The sequence below is a fragment of the Natator depressus genome, chromosome 3 (genome assembly GCF_965152275.1).
Source record: "Natator depressus isolate rNatDep1 chromosome 3, rNatDep2.hap1, whole genome shotgun sequence".
In the NCBI taxonomy this organism is placed as follows: Eukaryota; Metazoa; Chordata; order Testudines; family Cheloniidae; genus Natator; species Natator depressus.
Genome location: NC_134236.1, coordinates 166,410,822 through 166,433,541, shown reverse-complemented (window position 1 = coordinate 166,433,541; position 22,720 = coordinate 166,410,822). Strand labels below are relative to the sequence as shown.

General features: G+C 42.4%; 2 protein-coding genes across 2 annotated transcripts in view; one reads left to right on the top strand and one right to left on the bottom strand.

The window, feature by feature from the left end:
* SMYD2 (SET and MYND domain containing 2) overlaps positions 1-2,188 on the top strand; it is a 41,583-nt gene extending 39,395 nt beyond the window's left edge. The window contains exon 12 of the mRNA XM_074949267.1: positions 1,684-2,188. Within this exon, the coding sequence (XP_074805368.1) occupies positions 1,684-1,764 (81 nt within the window). The 3' untranslated portion in view covers positions 1,765-2,188. The remainder of the gene's footprint in view (positions 1-1,683) is intronic.
* Positions 2,189-10,854: 8,666 nt separating this feature from the next.
* The window catches only part of PTPN14 (protein tyrosine phosphatase non-receptor type 14), a 170,278-nt gene continuing 158,412 nt past the window's right edge, over positions 10,855-22,720 (bottom strand). The window contains exons 16-19 of the mRNA XM_074949266.1: positions 21,131-21,259; positions 19,568-19,802; positions 17,107-17,270; positions 10,855-11,530 (exon numbers count right to left, since the gene is read on the bottom strand). Of these exons, the coding sequence (XP_074805367.1) occupies positions 11,402-11,530; positions 17,107-17,270; positions 19,568-19,802; positions 21,131-21,259 (657 nt within the window). The 3' untranslated portion in view covers positions 10,855-11,401. The remainder of the gene's footprint in view (positions 11,531-17,106; positions 17,271-19,567; positions 19,803-21,130; positions 21,260-22,720) is intronic.

Genomic DNA, 22,720 nt, shown 5'->3' with positions numbered 1-22,720 from the left:
TAGCTCGGACAGGATCTTTAGATTTCATCCGAGTGAGATGGGAAAGCACAGGTCGTTGGTGCTATTCAGGTGGAAGTTTAAATCTTCTAAAGCCAAAACCAGTAGGGGATAATCCTAGTAAATATTCCCTTGGTAAAATGGGTTCTAAGATGTTGTGAGTTCTTACTCCATGGTCTCTCAGGCCATGCACAGTGTACCTAGCCATTTGATAGCATTGTCACCAGCCTGGTGAAGAACCGGGAGCCCGCAGTCAAAGTTAGTCAGCAGGCACTCATCAAGGATATGCAACAGTCTGAAGTTGACCACATCGTGGGTCGTTACAGAAACACCATTTGAAGAGATTGGCCACCCAATTACCCAGTCCTGTGCAAAACCAGTTCAGGAATGACCACAGGTGCCTTGGTCAAAACCAGGTGGGCAGGTGGTTGGTTCAGTGACAAGAGCGTGAGTCAGCACTGCCCACTTTTTATGCCAAGCAGATTCCACAGTCATGTCCTGTGGTGGCATAAGTGACCAGAAAGGGCGTCTATAAGACGTGCAAAGAGTTGGAGGTGGTTGGAGAGGTCTGAGTACAGAGGCAAGTTGCTGTTCTCACTGATCTTGGCCAGGAGCCCCCCACAGTGAATATGAGATGGTGGTATGTTACTAAGTATTGGCAGCTATGGCAACAGAGTTGCACGTAAAGTCCCAGTAACAATGCGCATAGCTTTTAAGTTTTACATCAAGCAGCCTTCTGAAACAAGCAACACCAGACACAAGCACAGTACTCTACTGTTGAATAGCAGAGGACAAGGGCTGATGTTCTAAGCGTCTGGGCGCTCACATCCCAGGTTGAGCTGGCCAGTTTTCTGAGCAAGTTGTTCCAAGGGCTAACTTTGGCTGATGTCTTCTTCAAGTGGTTGTGGTACATCAATGACCTATCCAGTGTCATGCTAAGGTAAACAGGGTTTGGGTTGCACTGCCGGCGTTGGCCATTTAAGAAAATATTTAACTCAGGGCATGGGCTTGCATTATGCAGATGAAATGTGATTGAAACTGGAAGAGCTTGGCTGCAGGTGTCAGACTACAGGTATAGGAGAGGAGCTGAGCTCATTGCTCTGGAACAGCTGTCAAAATATTCCCTATTCCAGCAGTTCTCAAAGTGGGTCACAACCCTGTTTTAATGGGGTCTCCAGGGCTGGCATGGTGGGGCTCAGGTTATAGGTCCCCTGCCCAGGGATGAAGCCCTTGGGCTTTGGCTGCCCCCCTCTGCCTGTGGTGGTGGGGCTCAGGCTTTGCCCCCCTCCCACACCATCCAGGGTGGCAGGGCTCAGGCTACAGTACCCCTACCTGGGGTCATGTAGTAATTTTTGTTGTCAGAAGGGGGTGGTGGAGCAATGAAGTTTAAGAACCTCTGCCCTACTCTATTCCCTAGCTTGCAGCTTTCTATCTTAGAGTTGGCAGCATTTCCAGGGGTGCTGTATGTACATAGTTTTGAAAAATGCTTTGAGAGCCTTCAGAATGAAAAGTGCAGTATGAATGTAAAACATATTCTATCAAATGAAATTCATACTGTTTCCTATGGAATAGATGACTTTAAAGGGATAAGAGCAAGAGGTGTCACTGTTCCACACTCCTGAGGAGATAACTTCTAGCCTAATGCTAACTATGAATCAATTATATGAATATTTTTTCCTTTCACAGGCAATTGCTATTATGGAAGTAGCACACGGGAAAGATCATCCATACATTTCAGAGATCAAAAACGAATTCAAGGACCACTGAGCCTTTGAATCGATGCAGTCCCTCTACCTTTATTTAAAAGCCTTGCTAGCAAACCTACAAGAGGGCTTTGAAAATTGCTGTCCTATGAAAGCACTTCTATAATATAAGTGGCATGACAAATGTGCACTTGGGCCTTGTATCTTGCATTCTCTAAGGCTTATGCAAAACATCTTGAGCCTTTGCAAATTCTCAAATGCTTTTTTAAAAAAGGAAATGTCATGGTTTCACACAGCTCATGCCTCCGACAGCGCATGTGCAGAAGACCAATTTTTTTCCCTCTACAAAGTTGAATATTAGCTGTGGAAAGTAAATAAAAGTGGTACATTGTCATGGCCCTACTTGTTTGCTTCATGCATGCCCTAATTTTGTGACAAACGTTTTTACTCTGTAGAATTAAATATTGAAAGCAGCTGCTTTTCCTATATCCACTGTGTCCTGTACTTTTTTTTTTAAGGAGTTTGAAAATGTCTCTTCCTAGCAATTTTATTCCATTTAAAAAAAACATTGAGCTTGACAACCCTGGCTCAGTGGATCGGTGCTGAATTGTAGGCCCCTACCCCAATCTGACTTCAACTCAGAGTGTCTGTAGGCACAGTAACAGCTTCTACAGAGGTAGCATATGTAGGCCTTTGTCTACACAGGGGCATACGCTGGAGTGCACCCTCTGTCACAGGTGTTAACCTAGCATGGGCCAGTTCCATGGGTTTGGAGGGTGGTGATGTTGGATTCTCCTTCACTCTGAACCCACAAGGGAAGGTGCCATAAATTGCTGCTATTATCCCTTAGCTATTTTGGAACCCTGGCTTCACAGGGTTCCATAGACAGTCTTAGGCTGGGGAGGGCCTAGCTGCAGGGGGCCTAGAGCAGGGACACTGGCTGGGGGTAAGGTGAGCTTGCCTTGTTAGAGAGAAGTCCTTTTGCATCCACAGAGAGCTGCTGCCAGAACATCCCTGGCTGCTAGATGCTGAGTTAGAGACCAACTTGCTCCCCCTACCCCACCTCCAGAAGAATCCAAAAGAAACTCAAACTGAAAGACAGGGTTTGTTTTTAATGAGGATGGATGGGGGGGGGAGGGGTGTGTGTGGGGGGGTGTTGGTTGGTCATCTCTCAGAATCCAGGGTTCTCCCTCTCCCTCTTAGTTACACATTTAAAGTCAATCAGGTATGGAGTTAAATTACATAAACATACTGTACCATTGTTACAGCTTGCAGAGCAGGCATGAGAAATCTGAGATGGTAATTATTTTGTAGCCGCACACCACTACCCAGTTTGCTGCCTCAGTTTCCCCTCAGTTCCAGGGCTGATTGCCTGCCTTCATTCTCCACCCTGTGTAAGCAGGCTTGTTTCTCCAGTCCAGGAAGGACTAACCACACCAAGTTTTTCAAGTCCTTTCTGAAAGTCTACCTAAATTAATCAGCTCACAACCACTGCAGCAATTAAAATTGCTTTTGCATGCTGACATTACACTCCATGTGTCAGTGGTGCATGTCCTCACCAGGAGCAGTCACACTGATTTAACTGCTGATGTAAGCAACACAGCGGCTGAGGCTACATCGACCTCAGTGCTACATTGAGACTACGTCAACCTAAGAGGTGGAGTTAAGCCAGGGTAGCAAGCGAGTTATAGCAGTAGGAGCTACGTTTTAGTGTAGATGCTTACAGTTAAGTCGATGTAAGCTGCCTTCATTGACAGAAAAATCCACAAAGTGATGCACACAAGGCAGGATGACACTCTACCTCCCCTCTCCACTGTTCTTGACTCTGAGCACGAGAAGATTACACTAAGCCAGTGTGACCACTTCCAACAACTGCTACACTACCTCTCTTTGATAGGGCTTTCCTACCATAACTAGAATGATGATGACAACCACTACCAATGTTTATAATCCTACCCCAAGCAGTGGAGTCAGTGGATGTCATAGAATTTTCTACTCTTCTTCCTTCCCTAAGGCCTTTGGTGTGCCAACCTAAGAAACATTGGAGGTGCTCAAATACTGCACTGAAGGGTGCAAGTTTAAAACCTTAAGCTAGACAGGAAGGAAAACAAGTGAATTTCCTTAGGGGGAAAAAAGTTTATTGCATACTATGAATACAAAGGATAGACAATCTTTTACAAAAAAAAAGCTTAGTGAGGCATGAGTCTCACATCTGAAAAGGCATATAGGAAACTATTTACACAAAGGCAGTGAAAGATGTCAAAAAGTTATTGCAGTCATCTAATGCTGAATAGTTCTTTTTATAAAGAGAAGAGAAACAGTGCAAAAATACTGTCAAAAGTAATCAGTTTTATACACAAGATAAAACTGATAAGCATAAGCTTATGTACTGATATGAAAAATATACATTAAAATATAAAATAGCATGCATAGTTTTTTTTAAAGACTTTCAATAGTATAAAATGAGTATGCCATTCATCTTGAATTAAAGGGGGGCAGAGGGGAATTGACCTCAATTGTCTACAAAATGTATACATACCATGAGGCTGAGAAATTGTTAAATCATTGTCTTGGACTTAACTGTAATGTACAGAGTTACAGAACAAATACAAAAGCAAGCATTGAAATACTGAAGTAAAACAGAACATCCAGTGATGTTAAATTAGTTTTACATGTTATGTCATGTAACACATGTCCCACACAATTATACATGTGTAAACTTTTTTCCTTTGAAAAATATCAACAGTAGGTAATCAATTCCTCTCCATTTCACTCGGGCACCAATCCTCCTGAGCTGATTAGGACTCTTACCTCTATAAGGAGTGCTGAACTGGGGCCCTAGATAGGTGAATATTGACATTAAAATACATTGCAAATTTTAAAGATTTGATTTGTTTTAAGAAATGTTAGTTTTATTTCCACTATTTCAAAGTGCTGGGATTGTTCAGTTAGGGCTGCTGGTATATTGCTAAATTTCCATTTGCTGCCAAGGTGCACAGTCCTGTAGTTCGTGTGCTTGTAAAGCACACAATGAGAGTTGCATATGCATCAGATGCAGAAAAGCTATCCTTTGTATACAATGAAATACTGATCAACTGGCAAATGCATGGATAGGCTGGGGAATTCATAGTGGTTTCAGGGAGAGCATGTTATGGTTTTATTTGCTGGAAGAATTGGATGAATATAAATACTTACATTTTTGACACACATTGTCTGGTAAATAACAGTTGACATTAAAACAAAGGTTAAACAAAACTTCCTAAAAGAATTTACCCTAAAGCCTCAAGCTTCTGAGTCCAGAATACATAGCAGCCAAGCCATTCCCTCCCATCAAATGAGCAGTCCAGTCTTGTTTCATTGAAGTCAATATCTAAACTCATGAAAAATGCTAGGAGAAGTCAGGCCCTAGAAACTCCCATTGATGCCATGGGGACTGCAGATGCTCTGCCTCATTCAGAATTTGGCCCAATGAGCCTAATCCTGTTGATGCTAGAGTCCATATCACTGTTAGCAGGCTGACAAGCTCATTTAGGCCCGCTTTCACAAGGGGTATTGAAAATGAAATTTACAAATAATCCTCAGGTGGCGCCAGATTATGCCACCCTCACTCCCAATGCATAGTATCTTTGTTTACAAGAAATACCACTGATTCTAAATGGGTGCTGCCCTGGGACTATTCATAGAAGAAGATGCTATTGGTCGCAGAATTTGACCCTAGACTCACTCACTTTTCCAATCAGTGCACAGGAAATTCCCTTGAGCAACTGCCATCAATGCTAGTATGTTCCTTTCCTGGGCATGTAGGTTGCAGATTCTTGATCTGACAACAGCCAATTCGATCATAGTCCCACCCCCTGAGAAGCTTTGAGAGGCAGACCGTTGAATAAAGCTGTTATGGCCAGTAAGTCATGAATTTGCTTCTTTTCCCCACTGATAAAATGGCTTGCAGTAAAGAGGGGAAGTTACCATGCCATCCTGAAAAGAGATCTATCAGAATTTTAAGAAGTCAATGTGTGCTGCTGAGATTAAAGAAAGGTTTAAAAAACAAAACATACACTTTCTATACTAGTTTTAGAAGATCTTCTCTGTGGAAGTACCTAGACTTAACAACACGTTTCCGACTTGTTCTACACTTCACAACTTGTGTTCCTGTCCATTTAGATGAAATGAGTAAAACTATGTTTTTAATTCTATAAATACTGAATGATACTTGGAGCTGGGACGACAGATAAATAAGCCAAAGCTAAGGGGGCAGAAGCGTCCTTCAATGAAATTGGTTTAAATGTCTGGACTGTGTTAGTAATGTGAGCAGGTGCAATTAGTGAAAGAATAACCACAGCCTGCTATCCTCTCAATCCAGAACAAAGCAAACAACAGCTGACCACTGTTAATGTGAGTGAAGTGAATGTATTCGTTCCACCTACAATACAAAGTTACATCAGGTTTAGTATGAAAGCCTCAAGACTATATTCCACTAACTCTGAAACCCTGTTTGGTGCTTAGGGACCTCGCCAGGGCCCAAGTGGATGTAACTCAGTGTCCAGACCATTGTATCAGACTGTGAAGCTAGGTATTTTTGCATGTAGAGTCTCACCCTACCCTGCCCTACTTGTGCCTGGTCACATGCCCATCTACCATTTATATGCATGGCACAATGGCCCCAAATTCTGCAGCAGGTACCTTCAAATCACGTCATGTTCAGGGTTCCTGAAGAGACAGCAGCCAGCTGCTGGCATGGCGGGTTGTGGCAGGTCTGCAGAGGGAAGTTGAGGCAGCCAGGGACAAGGCGGTGGAATGCAAACTTCAGAACTTATGGAGTTCTGATCAAACTATTTATGAGTGGATTCTAAATTTAGCAAAGCCATTTCTCCCATCCCTGACCTCTATGAAGTTGAGAGCATGAGCTGCCCATGAGCTGGGGAATTGGGCACTATGGAATTTGGGGTCAATGGTAACTATTAGCAGTTCAAAATGTTTAATATTAAACCAAAAAAGTTATGGCTGTTAAATAGTAACATTTTATCTAGAAAAAAAATGAATGCAGGCTTATTGATCTACTCAAGATTCCCTTTTATGAAGGAGATGAAGGAGCATAAGTCATCAACAGGGATATAGCATGGGCTAGTATGTCAGACAGGAACTGGCAAGAGTTGGAAGAAGTCTATTTGGAATTAGTTTTCAGAATTGCTTCAAGTTGCTGTGCAGTTCAATTTGTGGGAGTTGGTGCTTTAAAAGTGGTTTCTTGCAAACTACCCATTGCCCATGCTTTGATGTTAATACAGCATGAAAACCACAAATATAACTAGAGTTTTCATTCTCCTTTTCCTTTTAAAAGCTCCAGATGCTAAAACTGTGGGAGAGAAATGAAAAGATACTGTTCCTTTAAGTCCCATGCTTTCATTTCTACTGTAACAAATGAAATTGGATAGAAAATGCTTATTCCTGTCCTTCCCTTAAGGTTAAGAAAATATGTTCCAAAGAACGTGAGTGTGATAAAGCTGCAGTCCTTCAGCATCAGAAGATTCAGTTTTTCCTCTACAATATGGGGTAGATTCACCTCTCTCAATTGTGAAACCCTGGCATGATGAAGTTACAGTTACAAATGGGACTAGAGAGGAAGCTCTGGAGACATACACCATCTCAGTTCATCTAAGATGCTAGCTGATCTAATCAAGATAAAATCTAGCAGGAAAAATACACTGAAGTCAGAAAAAAGGAAAAAGTATAAAATTACCAAGCTTTCAATAAAAGGGAAAGAGTGAGTCACCTTGGACTCCAGCTACCATTTTAGTAACCGACTGAAAGTGGTTGTTATGTTACCATCTCTCTGGCTCATTAATAGGCACCTTTTGCTAATGGGAAAGGCATTTGGTGCCATTTTGTAATTAATTTTTTTAAAGAAACCTATAATGTGCCTTTGCACTACAAAAAGCCACATAATGACAACAGTGCTGAATTTTCTTCCTTTTTAACACAGCTATGTATGCTCTCTCATAACTTTTTTTCCTGTGCTTACAGAAGATCCAAAGCAGCAGTAGTCATATACATTTCAGCCAAGATATCTGACTAATACGACCCAGGAACAAATTATTTTCCCTTCTGATTTTCTACCTTTCAAATCCAAATGGAGCAATGGAACTTGACAGCGCTGAGTTCAAACTTAATTCATCATTAGGAAATTATTCAAAAAGCTATAACAAGATAACTAATGTAATACACTTTGCTTCAAGGTTTATTCCTTGGCCTGATTCCCAGTTATAAAGCATCTCTGTGCAATTACCAGGCAGATGCCACTGAAAAGACTTTAAATGGTTGCTGCTAATTTAACAAGAGAGATGTTGGCACTAGCAGAAGGTATTAGAGAAAAACTAAAGATGACTGAAGAATCAACTGATTCTTAAACATAATATCAAGATAGTTTAACTAGGTATACATTATTTCTCCTAACCATCCTTTGGTGACTTGAACTGAAACCTCTCTCTTCTTTTCTCACCATTATACCTTCACCGTGGTACGTTACTGTAAATGCCAAGCTACCAGCATAGACAACATCTGTAAGGCACTCAGACCCAGAGCCTCAAAGGTATTTATTTAGGTGCCTAATGGGAATTAAGTATCTAAAATACCTTTGAGGATCTGGTCTGAGTGTCCTCCACTCCCAACTGAAGTTGAGGGCACTCAGAACCTTGTAGGAGTGAGCCTTTAACCATTTGTTTAAAACAATTACCTGGCCTTTGCAAACAGCTTTAATCAGAACAAACAGAAGAGTTTACATTTGGCTGCCAAAGTCCGGGAAACAAGTTCTGAAAAAGCAGCAGCTGGGGGTGACCATATTGAGTGCAATGTTTCACCCTAATCCTGGCTCTCCTATAAAGTTGACACACTGCAGGCTCTGCTTGCTGGACTACGGTGGGTGTTTCCAGATTAGGGGTTAGGGAGCGTGGCTCTAAACCCACCTACAGTCACTATGTACCCATCCAGTTTAGATTATTTCTAGAGTAAGATAGGTGGAAGCTATAAAATGGGTCATGGCTCGCCAGGATAAAACAAATAAAACACAGATGACAGCAGTAAATTCTGTCATTTGGGCGAAGTGTGGAATTTGGCCCTGATTTATACATTGTACAAGCTCAGTCAGGCAATAGCAAGGGCCTGAGTAGAGTTTTTAAAGTTAAGCTTCCTTTTTTCTGCTCAAAACTAACAGAAAATCGGCCCATCAAAAATACTGCCGAGTGACTATACCAGACCCAAAATGCTCTTCCATCCATTTCTTTCACAAGTGTTGTAATATAGTGTCGCTTGCATACATTTAAAGCAAACCCTTGACTGAAACCACATTTACGCTTGGATTCGCTAATGTTTTCTGGTATTTCAAGCAAAGCCTGCTTGGGCCTTGCAGCGTGATGTACGCAGGTGGACTCCTGCCCCTGGCTTCCAGGGGTCGCCATGGGAGTGCACTCATGAACCTGCCCTACAAGATCAGGGCTGTCAGTCATATGGGGCTAAATCTGAGAGCTGATGAAAGCAAATGCAGTTCCACTGAGCTCAGTACATTACACCGGATTTGAATTTGACCCGTTGTACCAAGTTTTCTAAGATATGGTGGTTTTGGTTTTTTACAAGTCAGCGCCACCCAGCTAAACTGTTTAAAAAAAAAAAAGTAATTAAGTACAGCAGCTATCACTTTGGGACAAAGCGATCCACAGTGAACGTGTGGCATCAGTGAAATAATTTAATGACCTAGAGGAGGAAACTTGCACAAAGGATGTGGAACAGTCATCCAGTATCAAGGGAAGGTAGAGGGAAAAGAGAGGAAAGGGATGGTCTGGTGGTTAAGGTTCTGGCCTGGGATTTAGAGCCACAAATGGAACCCACATCTCCTGCCACAGACTTCATGTGTGACCTTGGGTAAATCACTTAAAGTAGCTGTACCTCACCTCCCCACTTGTATAATGGGGATAACAATTCCTTTCTCTCCCCATTTGTCTGTCTTGTCTATTCAGATTGTAAACTCTTCGGGACAGGGATTCTCTCTCCTTATGTGATGTAGTAGACTGGGGCCTTCAGGGGCTACTGGAATATAAATAAAAGGAGAGAAAGGATATAAAGAGACCTGGGATAAAAATGGGCAAATGGCCTCTGCAATTTAATGCAGGGGGCTGGGTTGGGGGAATGAAAGCTAAGAAAGTAAAGCTTGCCAGTCCAGAAGGGCTAGTGCGTGATATGGTCATAAACTGCAAGACACTGACTGGGAAAGAATCTGAGGGCAGGAGCAGACTGTAAAAACTTCAGCTCACTATTTTGGCAGCAGCCAGGACAGTAAGCAGAACACAGGGATATAGGTCAGAGAGCACAGATCACTATGGCACTGTACGAAGGGCTAGAAAGTAAACCATCTAGGTGACAGAGACAACGATTCGTGCAGAAAACAAAACTCTGCGACTAGAGATGAGATGTCTAGACCTTAATGACATTCCTTGCCTGAATAAGGTGAGTGGGATTTGGCCTTGTGACAACAATGAAAGCGTTGGTCATTTTTGAGAACAATGTTTGACTTCTATTTTCTGGGCTGCAATTGGCTGACATTTTTCTACTGCTCAATCCAAAGCCCACTAAGGTTGATGGAAAGACTCCTACTGACTACAGCGTGGTTGGGTTCAGGGCCCTAGCAAGAGTATTACAGCTCTTTATCTAGGAAAGGATCAAAGGCTGGTGGGTATTAACAAAGGTCATGACTAAGGTGTAATATGGCTTCTTGTCAAGTACTAAGCTGCAGGGGTAATTCTTGCCAAATTCTGAACATCCAAGCTCTCTGTATACCTTATTACAGTGGCGTTGGAATGATTTTTATCGTGGGGGTGCGCAGAATCATTGAACAAAACTGTAAACTGTGTATACGATGGAAACCACTTCAACCCAAGGAATACTGCCACGCCCCCAGGATTCCTGCCTGAAATACCCTACTGCTTTGTAATCATAGAATAGAATATCAGGGTTGGAAGGGACCTCAGGAGGTCATCTAGTCCAACCCCCTGCTCAAAGCAGGACCAATCCCCCATAATTGCCCCAGATCCCTAAATGGCCCCCTCAAGGATTGAACTCACAACCCTGTGTTTAGCAGGCCAATGCTCAAACCACTGAGCTATCTCTCCCCCAAATGCTTCCATCCCTTCATTCATTTAGGGATGCATGTTTTGGCTTCTCTGCATTGTATCTTCTCTGTATTTATCATTGGATTTGGCCCATTACAGAGTCTTAACTGACTTTTAGCAGGTCTTGTTTTCATGGTAAAAGCCACAAAACTGGCTCTAAAATGTTTTTACTGGAAAAAAGCCATTCCCTGAAGACCTGTTCGTTTCATAAACCATATAACAGAATACAGGTCAACAGAACACCCCTGGAGAGGATGACCTTCCCTATGGACACATGGCAATGCAGATCAGTTATGTCAATCCAAACCTCACCACAAGTTTTACAAGTTCAAGAAATTCACAAGTTATTCCATGAAAAATAAATTACCTTGTACAAAATAATTTGTGGCACTCTCTCCTGAAGAACAAGGACTCCTTACTTTTGAGGCAACTTGAGCAAGTGCAATATTTGCACACCATGAAAAAGACACATTGTCAAAAGAATGTGTCTATCTTGCCAATAAGGTTCAGTCCAATCCACAAATACTGCGTCTGGGAGCTCTAAGGAGATTAAATGAGTCTAGAGTTTTGTAGGAACTGGATGAGCACTCGATAGACAAATTTGTACTGAGCGATGGTCTGAATCATAAACATTCTCTGCTCCCGCAGGTGTCTCAGCATCACCGGAACATCCACTTTCTGGAAAGTGAAGGTGACAAAGATGTGAGGCTGTGTGTTAATTAAACCCAACATCACCAGAACCCTCCGTTGACTAAGTGTAAGGAAAGAACAAAGATAACTCATTTATAGTGAATCACCACAGTTTGTTTTGGCCTTGCCTTCCACATTATAGCAAGGAATATACATATATATTATACACACAATATGAAAGGATACCAAGGTTCCAATCCTGCTTCCACTGAAGTCAGTGGTAATTTTAACATAAACATCAATGGGTTTAACATTGAACACCTGGTGTCTTCCAGCTATGTATCACTGTTACCTCATATAGTGCCACTACTTGAATGTGTAGTAAAAGGTTATTCAGGAAACTGAGCACTCTCTTAAAATCCTACCTGGAGGCTTCTGGTTAAATATAGCTACACTCAGCTTGTCAAAAATTAACCAATTTTGTCACGTTACCTGACAAATCATATGCTGGGAAAATGGAGAATTTCAATAATCAAAATTTAATTTCTTGGGTCAGCTCCCCTCTGCCACCCACTGTGCATGCAGGCATGGTAGCCATTTGCACTCTGATTCATGGTCAATTTTACTTATAGAGGAAGGACATTAAGGTTCTACAAATCACGGGAAGCAATCAAGAGTCCAAACAACATTGGGTTCCTGCCAGAACAGAAGGTTTGGCAAATATATCATGACAGTATGATGGAGCTATTGCTCCCTCTTTTCAGGCCACTCAATTCCTCGCCAAAAAAGAGGAAAGTCACTGGCAACATCCACAAGACCCAGAAATCTGACACTTGACAGAGATGCTCTGACCTTCTTTAATTGTCAAAGCCAGGACATGAACCAGATTGTGTGAAACACAGAGAGGCTTGCAAGATGAAGCATTAGAATTCACTGGAAAATATATGAAGCATTAGCATTGTATTGCCTGCATTGAGAGAGCAAAAGAAGAAAAAACAACATGGGTAACTTGTTAGAACAGGTATGTGAGGAGTAGTTCAAAAATCATTGAGCTATAGCTCTCAAAACTACCAAGGCCCAAATTGAGGGACCAAAATACTATTCATGCAGGAAACTTAAAGACCTGAGGAATTCATTCCTTTGGTGTAAATAATTCTTTCCATAACCTCAAGTTCATAATTTCTGATGTAAACTATTTTCATTAACAAACACGGGAGCGGGGGAGCATCAAATTTGGGTGGAATGTGGATGATTTTGGGAATAAAACTAACAAGAACCCTCAAGAAGACAACAGCCAAGAGGTTTGCATTCAACCTCCACATTACTATGGACCCTGTTCCAGGATCCTGGAACAACAGTTGTGTGCTGTCTCTTACATGCCGAAAGAGGAAAACCCATGTCTCGCTAAAGCAATGCTATACTATACTTTTCATTCCAGAAGCACAAGTTGGAACTAACAAAATCTTTTGGCTGAAGTCAGCAGCATTATGAGAATGAGGTTAAGGCAAATGGACAGGGATATAATTGGTTCGGCCTTTAGCCACCAGAGGCTTTCTGTATTAGGAAACTATTGTGTTTTCCATGCATTATGGGACTTGTTTCTAGAAAGTGAAAATTATTTAAAAATTATTAAAAATTATTATTTAAAAAATAATTTTCACTTTCTCATTTACATTTCTGTGCCTTTATGTAAAACGATGGAGGCCCCTAGTTTTAATTAAATAAGCCCAAACTGACATGATCACCAATGTTCCCTCTACAATTTGTGTGTGTTTGTTTTGTACTGAGCAGGTTACAACATGCACTGGACACTATATTTTTGTCCTTAGGCAAAGCTTACACTTGAAGTGAGGGATGTGTATGGGACGTTTGTGTGGGTGTGTGCAGGGGGGCTGTGCGTGTGGTGAGCAGTGTGCAAAGAGGGCACTGTGTGCGTGCATGGGTGCACGTGTGAGTACACTGCAGAGCCCAGTCAGGCCCCTCACCAAAGCCCTGCACAAGGGGCACCCCGGAGCTGCAACCACCTCCTCCAAGCCAGTGTATCCCTGCGATCAGAGGCGCTTCCACTCTCCCAGCAGCGCGCCTGCACATATTCTGTCATGGGCGGGACGGGGGCGAGCAAAACAGGTTCTTAAAGGGCTACACCACATCCCTGCTGGAGCCACCATAGAGAAGAGGAGAGTGGCAGTGCCTGACCTGCACCATATATACAAGATTGCTGCACGGCTGGGCAGTTTACAGGGAACACCAGTGATCACAACTTTAAACGTGGAGCTATATTTATGCCATTCCACAAACGAGCTGTTACAGGAGACATGGATGCCAGTTTTGGTTAGACGTATTCCTGGAGGGTTTCATCACATGACAATCCTGGAGGGTTGGCAACCCTAACTGGAGGGTAGTTATAGATGGCCCATAAGTACCAAGAAGGGTAGAAATTGTGATGAGGATTTTCATTTTATTTTCAAATCCGTGTAGATGAGAGCATAAGCTCCTGTTTTGGGTTTACACAACTAAACCACAGAATGCCTCAGCATGGAATTTGATGGTTAGAAAAGCAATTAGGTCATGTTGAGCCAAGCCATGTCAGAACTTGCCTGAACAACGACAAGACAAAAAAAAAAAAAAAAAAAAAAAAGTCAGCAAGCCAGTTTGGGCCTGCACAACCCAAATTCCAGGCTCAGCATTTGACAGTTTGTTGATTTCTACTAGGCCAACAACATTTGGTAATCAGTCACTTTCTGTGTCATCACAACACGGGTCAGGCTTTGATTAATCTCAGAGCTATTTTGTGTGTGTGTAACACTAAGCCTATCACACACATGTAACTTCTATATTTATAGTCAGCCTTACAAGGATGTACAACAGGCCATCCCCGACCTATCTCAGGAGAGCTTACTTAACCACTTTATTCCAGGAATGGGGGAATCTTTGGATTCAAAAGCCACCAGAGTGTATCTGTCAACAAGAGATTAATAATGCTTAATAAAAGGTGATATTTAGTAAGATACAGAATTAAAACAATTACTAGCTTTGCCTTCCACACTACAAACATCTTTCTCACATAAGGGGCACTGCAGCAAGGATCACTCGTTCATGTTAGAGTGCCAGGTCAGTGCTAGATTCAGGTATCCTGGGATCTGACTTTTCTGATTACTATAGTACAATGTGTCCAGAAACGGTGCATTGTTGATTTGAAAGGTTACTATCTATAGAGTAAGACATGAAAAGTCCACACGCTCAGCGGTAGTGAGAACTACAGGCTCCGTTCCACCAGCAAAAGCATAGAAGCTACAGTTAAAAAAGCTGCAGAGCAATTGATAATGTTGTAGTTAAAGCTCAGAGCTGAGAAACAAGAGATCTGGTTTTATTACCAGCGCTCCCACCAACTTCCAGTACGACCACTGGCAAGATGGTTAATCTGTGTGTGTGTGTCAGTTTCCTCATCTGGAAAATGGGGATAACAACTTATCTATTTACCAGGTGGGTTGTGAGAAATTCCCTAATTCCCAAGGCTGCAAAGCGTTTTAAGGGGGTATTGTATGGAGTGTAAAGAAATTGGCAGTTTTATTTCTGAGCCAATAGAAATAATTCTGCTCCAAAATAAATAGAAAAAAAGCACAGCTCATTGACAATAGGGGTAATGTTCTTGTATATGAAAAAAGTCTTTATCCCTACAGTATGTGATGATCACCATAAGTATCCATCCTGATTCTCTTGAAAACAAATAGCTCAACTGGGGGGAGGGGGGAACCCTAAAAACTGAACTACTCATTTACTGTAAATCCATTTAAACCCATTTTCTTGAGCTACAAAGTCTTGAAGAAAAAAACACACTAAAAAACTGGCATTAATATGTCGCCATTAATTATGCCAATACTCAGGAGAAAGGAGAGTTTGATTAAAGTCAACAGAGACGCTCCCCGCTGTCAAGAGCTCTATATTCGCCGAGTGCTTTGCTGAGCATTCCTCAGAGCCCTAAGAACCGTCCCCCGCACCCAACATATTATGGGCTCCATTACCAAAGGCTCAGACTCATGCCAAATCGTTCTTCTCACAGAAGAACTGGCTCCCTCTGTAAGCCAAAGACACACCAAGATGGCCAGAAGGGTTGCACGATTGTTATTTAATATTTGTCCATAGCAGCACTAGTATGAGGGGTTTCTATAGAGTGATATGAAATGCCTCTTCACCACAAACGACTGAGCACGCTATCATCTCTGCAGCACTCCCAGCCCTCAGCTAGCTCAAGATCCATGAGTCAAACCTCAGCTTGAATCCCTCTCTCTGGGAGGGTGTAGGGGGAAAGGATTAAGGAGGAGTGAGGCTGAAATGAGATCAGTGCAAAGTTAAACAAAAAAAAAAAATGTTTAAATTGTGCTATGAAAATAAATTCATCCTTAGTGTCACTCAGTTGCGGTCAGAGCAGTTACAGTAGGGCTGAATTTATTCCAGTACCTCTAAATGATCACCCTGCAACTACTGTGTGGTATACTCTGCAGTACCACACAGCCAGGCATTTCCTTTTATTTTGGTTAACTAGCCAGCAATTACCAGCCTTTGGAAGACTTTGGGAATGCAGGAGAGAGAGAGAGAGAGAGAGAGAGAGAGAGAAAGGTACATCATCAGTGCTGAACAAATGATGAGGAGAAAAGTCCACTGGCACTTGTCCCTCTGTGCCAACAGGCACACATTCTTGAGCGATAGCATTTTTTCACTTCTCACCCCTCCACACATGGGTATCAGATTCTCTATTTCAACAAATAGATAAGGGATTGCTTTGGGGTATAGGTGAAACCATGATGATGTGTGTCTATTTGTAACATCTGCTGCATTCTTTCACCTTTAATATCTATACAAGGCGTTAAAGTCTTCCAGCAGTTCACTTGATGAAGGAAGCCCCTACATTTCAATAGCTGTTTTCCTGAGGTTGGCATTGTACACCAACATCATATTTTTCTTCAGGACGTAGTGTTTTTGCTGCACTGTTCCCCAGTGACAAAGAACATAGCAGAACAACAAGTCGTTACACACTGTAACTTTTATGTTGTTGATAGTCTGTTTAGAGTGCCAGCCTGCGTAATAGGTCTCATAATACTGGCTGTGGCCCGTCAACCTTTTTTTCCTGTTATTTTTGAGTCGCAGCTGAGCTTTGTTCCAGTCTAGAAGCCAAAGACAATGAATGTGAGAGAGGGAGAGGGAGAGAGAACGAGAACATGCTGAAGACAGAAGCTAGAGAACTAAATCAATAACTCAAACCAGTTTGGAAGCCAGCACAATTCTCCAACAGCTCTCAAGCTGCTCTTTTACATAGTTCTGTCTCCAGATTGACTAATTAAGACACAGGTACAGACCCATCTTAAATTAGATTGTAAACTCATCGGGGCAAGTGTCCTATCTCTGCAGTGCTATATTAAAATAATAAAAATAAAAACCAACAATACCTACAAAATAGTCAAGGTACACATGGTAGCTAGTGACAAATCTCTGCTCACTGTGTCTGGGTACACTAACACAATGAGATAGATGATATTTTATGACTAGGTTCCCCCAACTCAAATGTAGTAAATGACTCAGTGGACCAGCTAAGAGAAAAGCAATTATTAAGGGGGAAGTTTACTTACTTCATTATGTTCCAAGCAGCCAATCATCAGTTCTGTTAGGATAACCACCCCTGTCCTCCCCACACCTGCACTGCAGTGAACCACGATTGGCGGGTTGCAATTGTTGCTAGCATCCAACACGCTGTTGGTATGGCGACGTACTGACTGTATCTCCTCCAAATAGGCTGTAAGATAAAATGCAAATTATGCTGTAAAATCCTGTATGGCTTCACATAAAAGTTGAAAAATTGATGAGAAAGTCAGTTTTCTTTTTAAGTGACAATAATTTACAGTTCCTACAAGACACTAATTATTTGGCCACTGTGCACTGAGCAGCACTGAATCCAGCAAGTACCAGCTGGGTTTCAATTATTACTTGGGAGTTTGGTCCCTTAAATTAAATAGTTCTTTTAAAAAAATTAAATTCTGTTTTCTCCTCTGCAAATCCCCAGTTCCCCAAAGCAGATGATTCTAGACATTACTTACGGCAATTCCTGCTATGAACAGGCTGGGATCAAAAACAACAGATAAGTCCCCTTGAAAGTACCGCCTGCCAGAGCCAGTAGCGGATGGGAAGTGAGCATCCATCTGCCCTTTTCTTTCCTTCCCTTGTAGACTGAGTGAGAATGTCAAACAGGTCTCTACTTTTTTGTTTATTTTTCAACAGGTATTAGGATTTTTTTTGGACACAGTTCTCTGTGGCTTTCCTGTAATCACTACTGCAAAGTGTAAGGATATCAGAAAGTCCTCTTGTCTAGCTCTAACGCTCTCCAAAATAGTGGTTTTTTGCTTATTAAAAGTATAAACATTTCAGATATCCCAGTGGCTCAGATGGTTGGGTAAACACAATGCAAACTAGGACACTCAGGTTCTGACCAGGGTATGGGTCTCTCCCACGGTTATTCCAGCAGGAATTGTATGACCCGCAGAAATGAAGTCTCTGGACCTAATTCACCATTACATTGCACCCTGTGGAGTCCTTCCCACCTGTGCAAACTGGGTGTAAAATGCCATCAGAATCAGAAAGGTGCCATTTTACACCTCCTTTGCACAAGTGGAAGTGATTCCATTAGGTGTACAGCAGTGGTGAACCATGACCTCTATATCCAGCTGTCTCTATGGACAGCTAGATTCCAATTTTTACAACTTCCCAGTTGCTGCGGTTGAATGTTGGAAGACTGTCCTTTCAAAAAAGAAGCTTGGAAATACAATGAGAAATAGAGTAGCCCAACTTAAAAGTGGTGGCTGAAAACTCCATTACTAACCCATAATACCCTGAGTCACTTCTTTGGCAAAGCTGAAAATTCTATTTGCATATTATTCCCTCCAGTTGTAAAGTTAAATAAAAGGGGTGTGCATTCCTTAGGGTCATTACGGTAGCATTACTATTACTGGTGTATTAAGTGTTTATTAGTAAGAAAGTAGTAAGGAACAGTACTGAATTAATAAAAGTCAATACAATGGTTGAGAATTTTTCCTCTCACCCAAGCCTCCCACACTTCAACTATGTACAGCCCGATAATTAAAACACTTCCTAGGCAGGTAGGGAGTTAAGATTACTGCCCCTGACTAACAATTAGGCATATCTTATTATTTTTATGACCCTACTTCCCCTATCTGATCTCCTTCTTGGCTGGCCAAGCTTGTGAAGGCCTTACACTCCACTTGATGATATTTCTGTATTTGTCTGTCTATATGTAACACAATAACTTTTGAACGCCACATCCAGTCAATTCCAAAACGTCAGGGAACGTTCTATGCACCCATGGCTAGAACCCCATTGATTCTGGAGAAAAATGGAGAACTGACAGAGGGAAAAATGGGGGACACATACAGATCAAATAGCCAGTTGATGGCAGCCATTAACACCTTCCAACATAATAATACTCTATCTCATCTCTGCTCATTCTCCCAGTAGAGTTAAACATATTGACACCCTAAGTGACTTATCTCCCAGATAAACAACAATGGGGAGCATGGGAAATGGGGGTCCTTGATATGGAGGAGGGAGGAAGTGAGGGCACAGAACCCCTGGTCGGGGGGAACTGAGGACCATATTCGAAAGACGGGGACACACACAGCCCCTAGCACGGGAGGAAAGGGGTAGACAGAGCCCTGGGGAAAGGGAAAAGATGGGGGAGGGGGTGCACACAGAGTGCCTGCCTTGAGGGAAAGAATGGGGGGCCCTGGAATGAGAAGGGCACACAAACCCTGGGATGGGGGTGAAGTGGAAATGGAGGGGAAAGGAGCACACAAAGCCACTGGCAGTGGGGAGAAGGGGGGAAGTTACAGGGAGCCCCTGAAATATAGGGAGCTTGGAGGATGGCATATAGGGAGCTTATCGGCTGGAATAGAGGGAAGCCAGGAGCCCCTGGCAGGTGCAATGAGTTCGGCTGACAGAAGCTACAAAGCGTGCAATGCTCCCTTGGTTCTTAAAAATGTTCATGGACCATAAATGTGTGCATTAATTAAGGAATCTTACATAAAAATCCTTGGACTTCTTCTGGGCAACCATGATCAGGCCAGTCAGTATATTGCAAGTGCCACACTGTCCTCTCCTGCCCAGACAAAAGATGCTTGACCTTCAGCCCCGTAGTAGCATAGCATCCAGAATCCGTGCGGAACTTAGTTGTCACCTTAAACTTCCCATACGTGGTTGAGCTGTGCTTAGAGCCAAGTTTAGGCCAGTAGCGATGACTCTTGCTTCTTCCTCCTTCCTGAACCACAAAACGCAAAATTAAAATGATTCTTCTTGTAGTGTCGCAATTATAATTCTCACAAACAGAACCACTTGTTCAGCTAAACTGGGTACTTCTATTTATCTTCTCTTGTAAGAGAAGAACAAGGGGCTTACCAAGAAACTGAATGGCATTAAGTGTAAAATGCCACATTTTACAAAATATATATTTAATCTGTGGAACCTCAATGCCACAAAATATCATTTAGTCCAAGAGTTTAGAAAGCTCAAGGCTTGAACATTTATATGGTTAATGAGAACATCCACAGTTACATTACAGCAGGCCCGCCGACAGGGGTAGGCAAAGGGGGCAATTGCCCAGGGGTCCGGGCAATTTAAAAAGGGCCCAGGAGCCCCGGGCCCTTTTAAATCATCTAGGCAGGCTGCAGGGCTACTAGGCACACATGACCACTGTGAGCCCCGCGCTTTGGGGAGCCCCGCGGGCCAGCGCGATTGGCCACAGCGGTCGGTCCTGGATGTGACGGATTCATCACCCGGAATTGCTGTCGACAGGCCTGCATTAAAGAGACTAAAAAAAAAAAACCCCTAAGGAAAAAACTCTCATCCTTCAGGGCATACGTCAACTTCTGACTGCAATAGGTGAGGAAGAAACTTCCCCATAGGTAGGTTATTTCATAACTGTCCAGTAAGAGGATTTGTCTCTCTAACCTCTGACAATCTGATACTGGTTTATGTCAGAGATGCGAAAGTGGACTAGACAGAACACTGGGCTAATGTGGTATTTTAATTCCTATGTTCTGATAAGGCAGGAGGGTTCAAAGCTGGATGTAGTGTTAGTTAGCAACGTGTGCCAGTTTTTATAACATAGCACACAGTTCTTGGATTACAATAAAAATAATTGTTTTGCTTGGCATAGGAATAAAAAGGTTTTTTTTAAATGGACACTTCTCCAGGAACAACAGCTTCTGGTCCCTTTTCAGCGATAAGGATGACAGTATGCAGAACTGGCCTTGGATGGGCTGGGAATAAATGTCTTTTTAACCAAGAGCAGTTCAGGGTACTCATTCCAATGGAAACATTTTTGCTTTGTTTGGCAAACCAAAGTCTTACAACTGAACTAAAGCTTGGAGGTTGTTGTTTTTTATTTTAGTAAATGACAGGCTAAATACTAGAGAGCTGTAAAAGACAAGGTCACAGCAGTAGATTATCTCCAGACACGTGTTCAAGGGGAATAAAAGGAGAAAATAAAAGGGCTGCTAAAGAAAAACAGATTATTGGAATGGGAAGCAGTGACAATGGTAGAGCTGCTCACATTCAGAAAGAATTGCTCTACGTAATTTTACGTACCTCTTCAGCTGTGACCATGGCTATAACATTCACCCCCTGCTCCCACACCATCTGCCAGAAGTCATGGCATGTGTGTGGCAAAGGTCCTTGTGTGGCTATATAGTGCCATTCCTCCCCACCTACAGTAACCTAGGAGTCAGGAAAAAAAATACAGTTAATGCCAGAGTTTTCTGCAGTGCCTGTGCTAATACTATTTTTAAACGTAAATGAAGATTATAAAACCTTTTACTCTTAAATTTCCACACTAATCCATCCTACAATTACAGCAAATCAGCAAAAAATTTAACCTTGGGTGCACACAACTCCTCTCTTATCACCCTGAGCACAAGGGCCTGGGCAAACAAAAAAACACCCACAAGATTTTATACAGCTGGCATGTTAAACACAGACATCCGCAGGGCCACTTTACAGCAGGGACCAAAAAGCAAGTTTTAGAGAAGCCAGAAAAACAGTTGTTCTTTGAGATGTGTTGCTCATGTCTATTCCATTCTAGGTGGGTTCATGCCCACGTGCACAGTCGTTGGAGATTTGTGCCTTAGCAGTATTTGTAGGGTCGGCTGTAGCATCCCTTGAGCTTATGAGTTGGTATATTAGGCGCCGTCGACCCTACATGCTCTCAGTTCCTTCTTGCCAGCAACTCCAACAGAGGGGTAGGAGGGTGGGTAACAGAATGGACATGAGTAACATCTCGAAAAACAACAGTTATGAAAAGTTAGGTAACTGTTTTTTCTTCTTCAAGTGCTTGCTCATGGTGATTCCATTCTAGGTGACTCACAAGCAGTATCCTCTGAGGTGGGCTCGGAGTTCACAGTCTAGCAGCGTGCAGCACTGCTTTACCAAAGCCAGCATCATAAGAACATAAGAATGGCCATACTGGGTCAGACCAAAGGTCCATCCAGCCCAGTATCCTGTCTACCGACAGTGGCCAATACCAGGTGCCCCAGAGGGAGTAAACCGAACAGGTAATGATCAGTAACCTCTCCTGCCATCCATCTCCACCCTCTGACAAACAGAGGCTAGGGACACCATTCCTTACCCATCGTGGCTAACAGCCATTAATGGACTTAGCCTCCATGAATTTATCCAGTTCTCTTTTAAATCCTGTTATAGTCCTAGCCTTCACAACCTCCTCAGGCAAGGAGTTCCACAGGTTGACTGTGCGCTGTGTGAAGAACTTCCTTTTATTTGTTTTAAACCTGCTGCACATTAATTTCATTTGGTGGCCCCTAGTTTTTATATTATGGGAACAAGTAAATAACTTTTCCTTATTCACCTTCTCCACACCACTCATGATTTTATATACCTCTATCATAACCCCCTTAGTCTCCTCTTTTCCAAGCTGAAAAGTCCTAGCCTCTTTAATCTCTCATATGGGACCTGTTCCAAACCCCTTGTCATTTTAGTTGCCCTTTTCTGAACCTTTTCTAATGCCAGTATATCTTTTTTGAGATGAGGGGACCACATCTGTACGCAATATTCAAGATGTGGGTGTACCATGGATTTATATACGGGCAATACAATATTCTCCGTTTTATTCTCTATCCCTTTTTTAATGATTCCTAGCATCCCATTTGCTTTTTTGACTGCTGC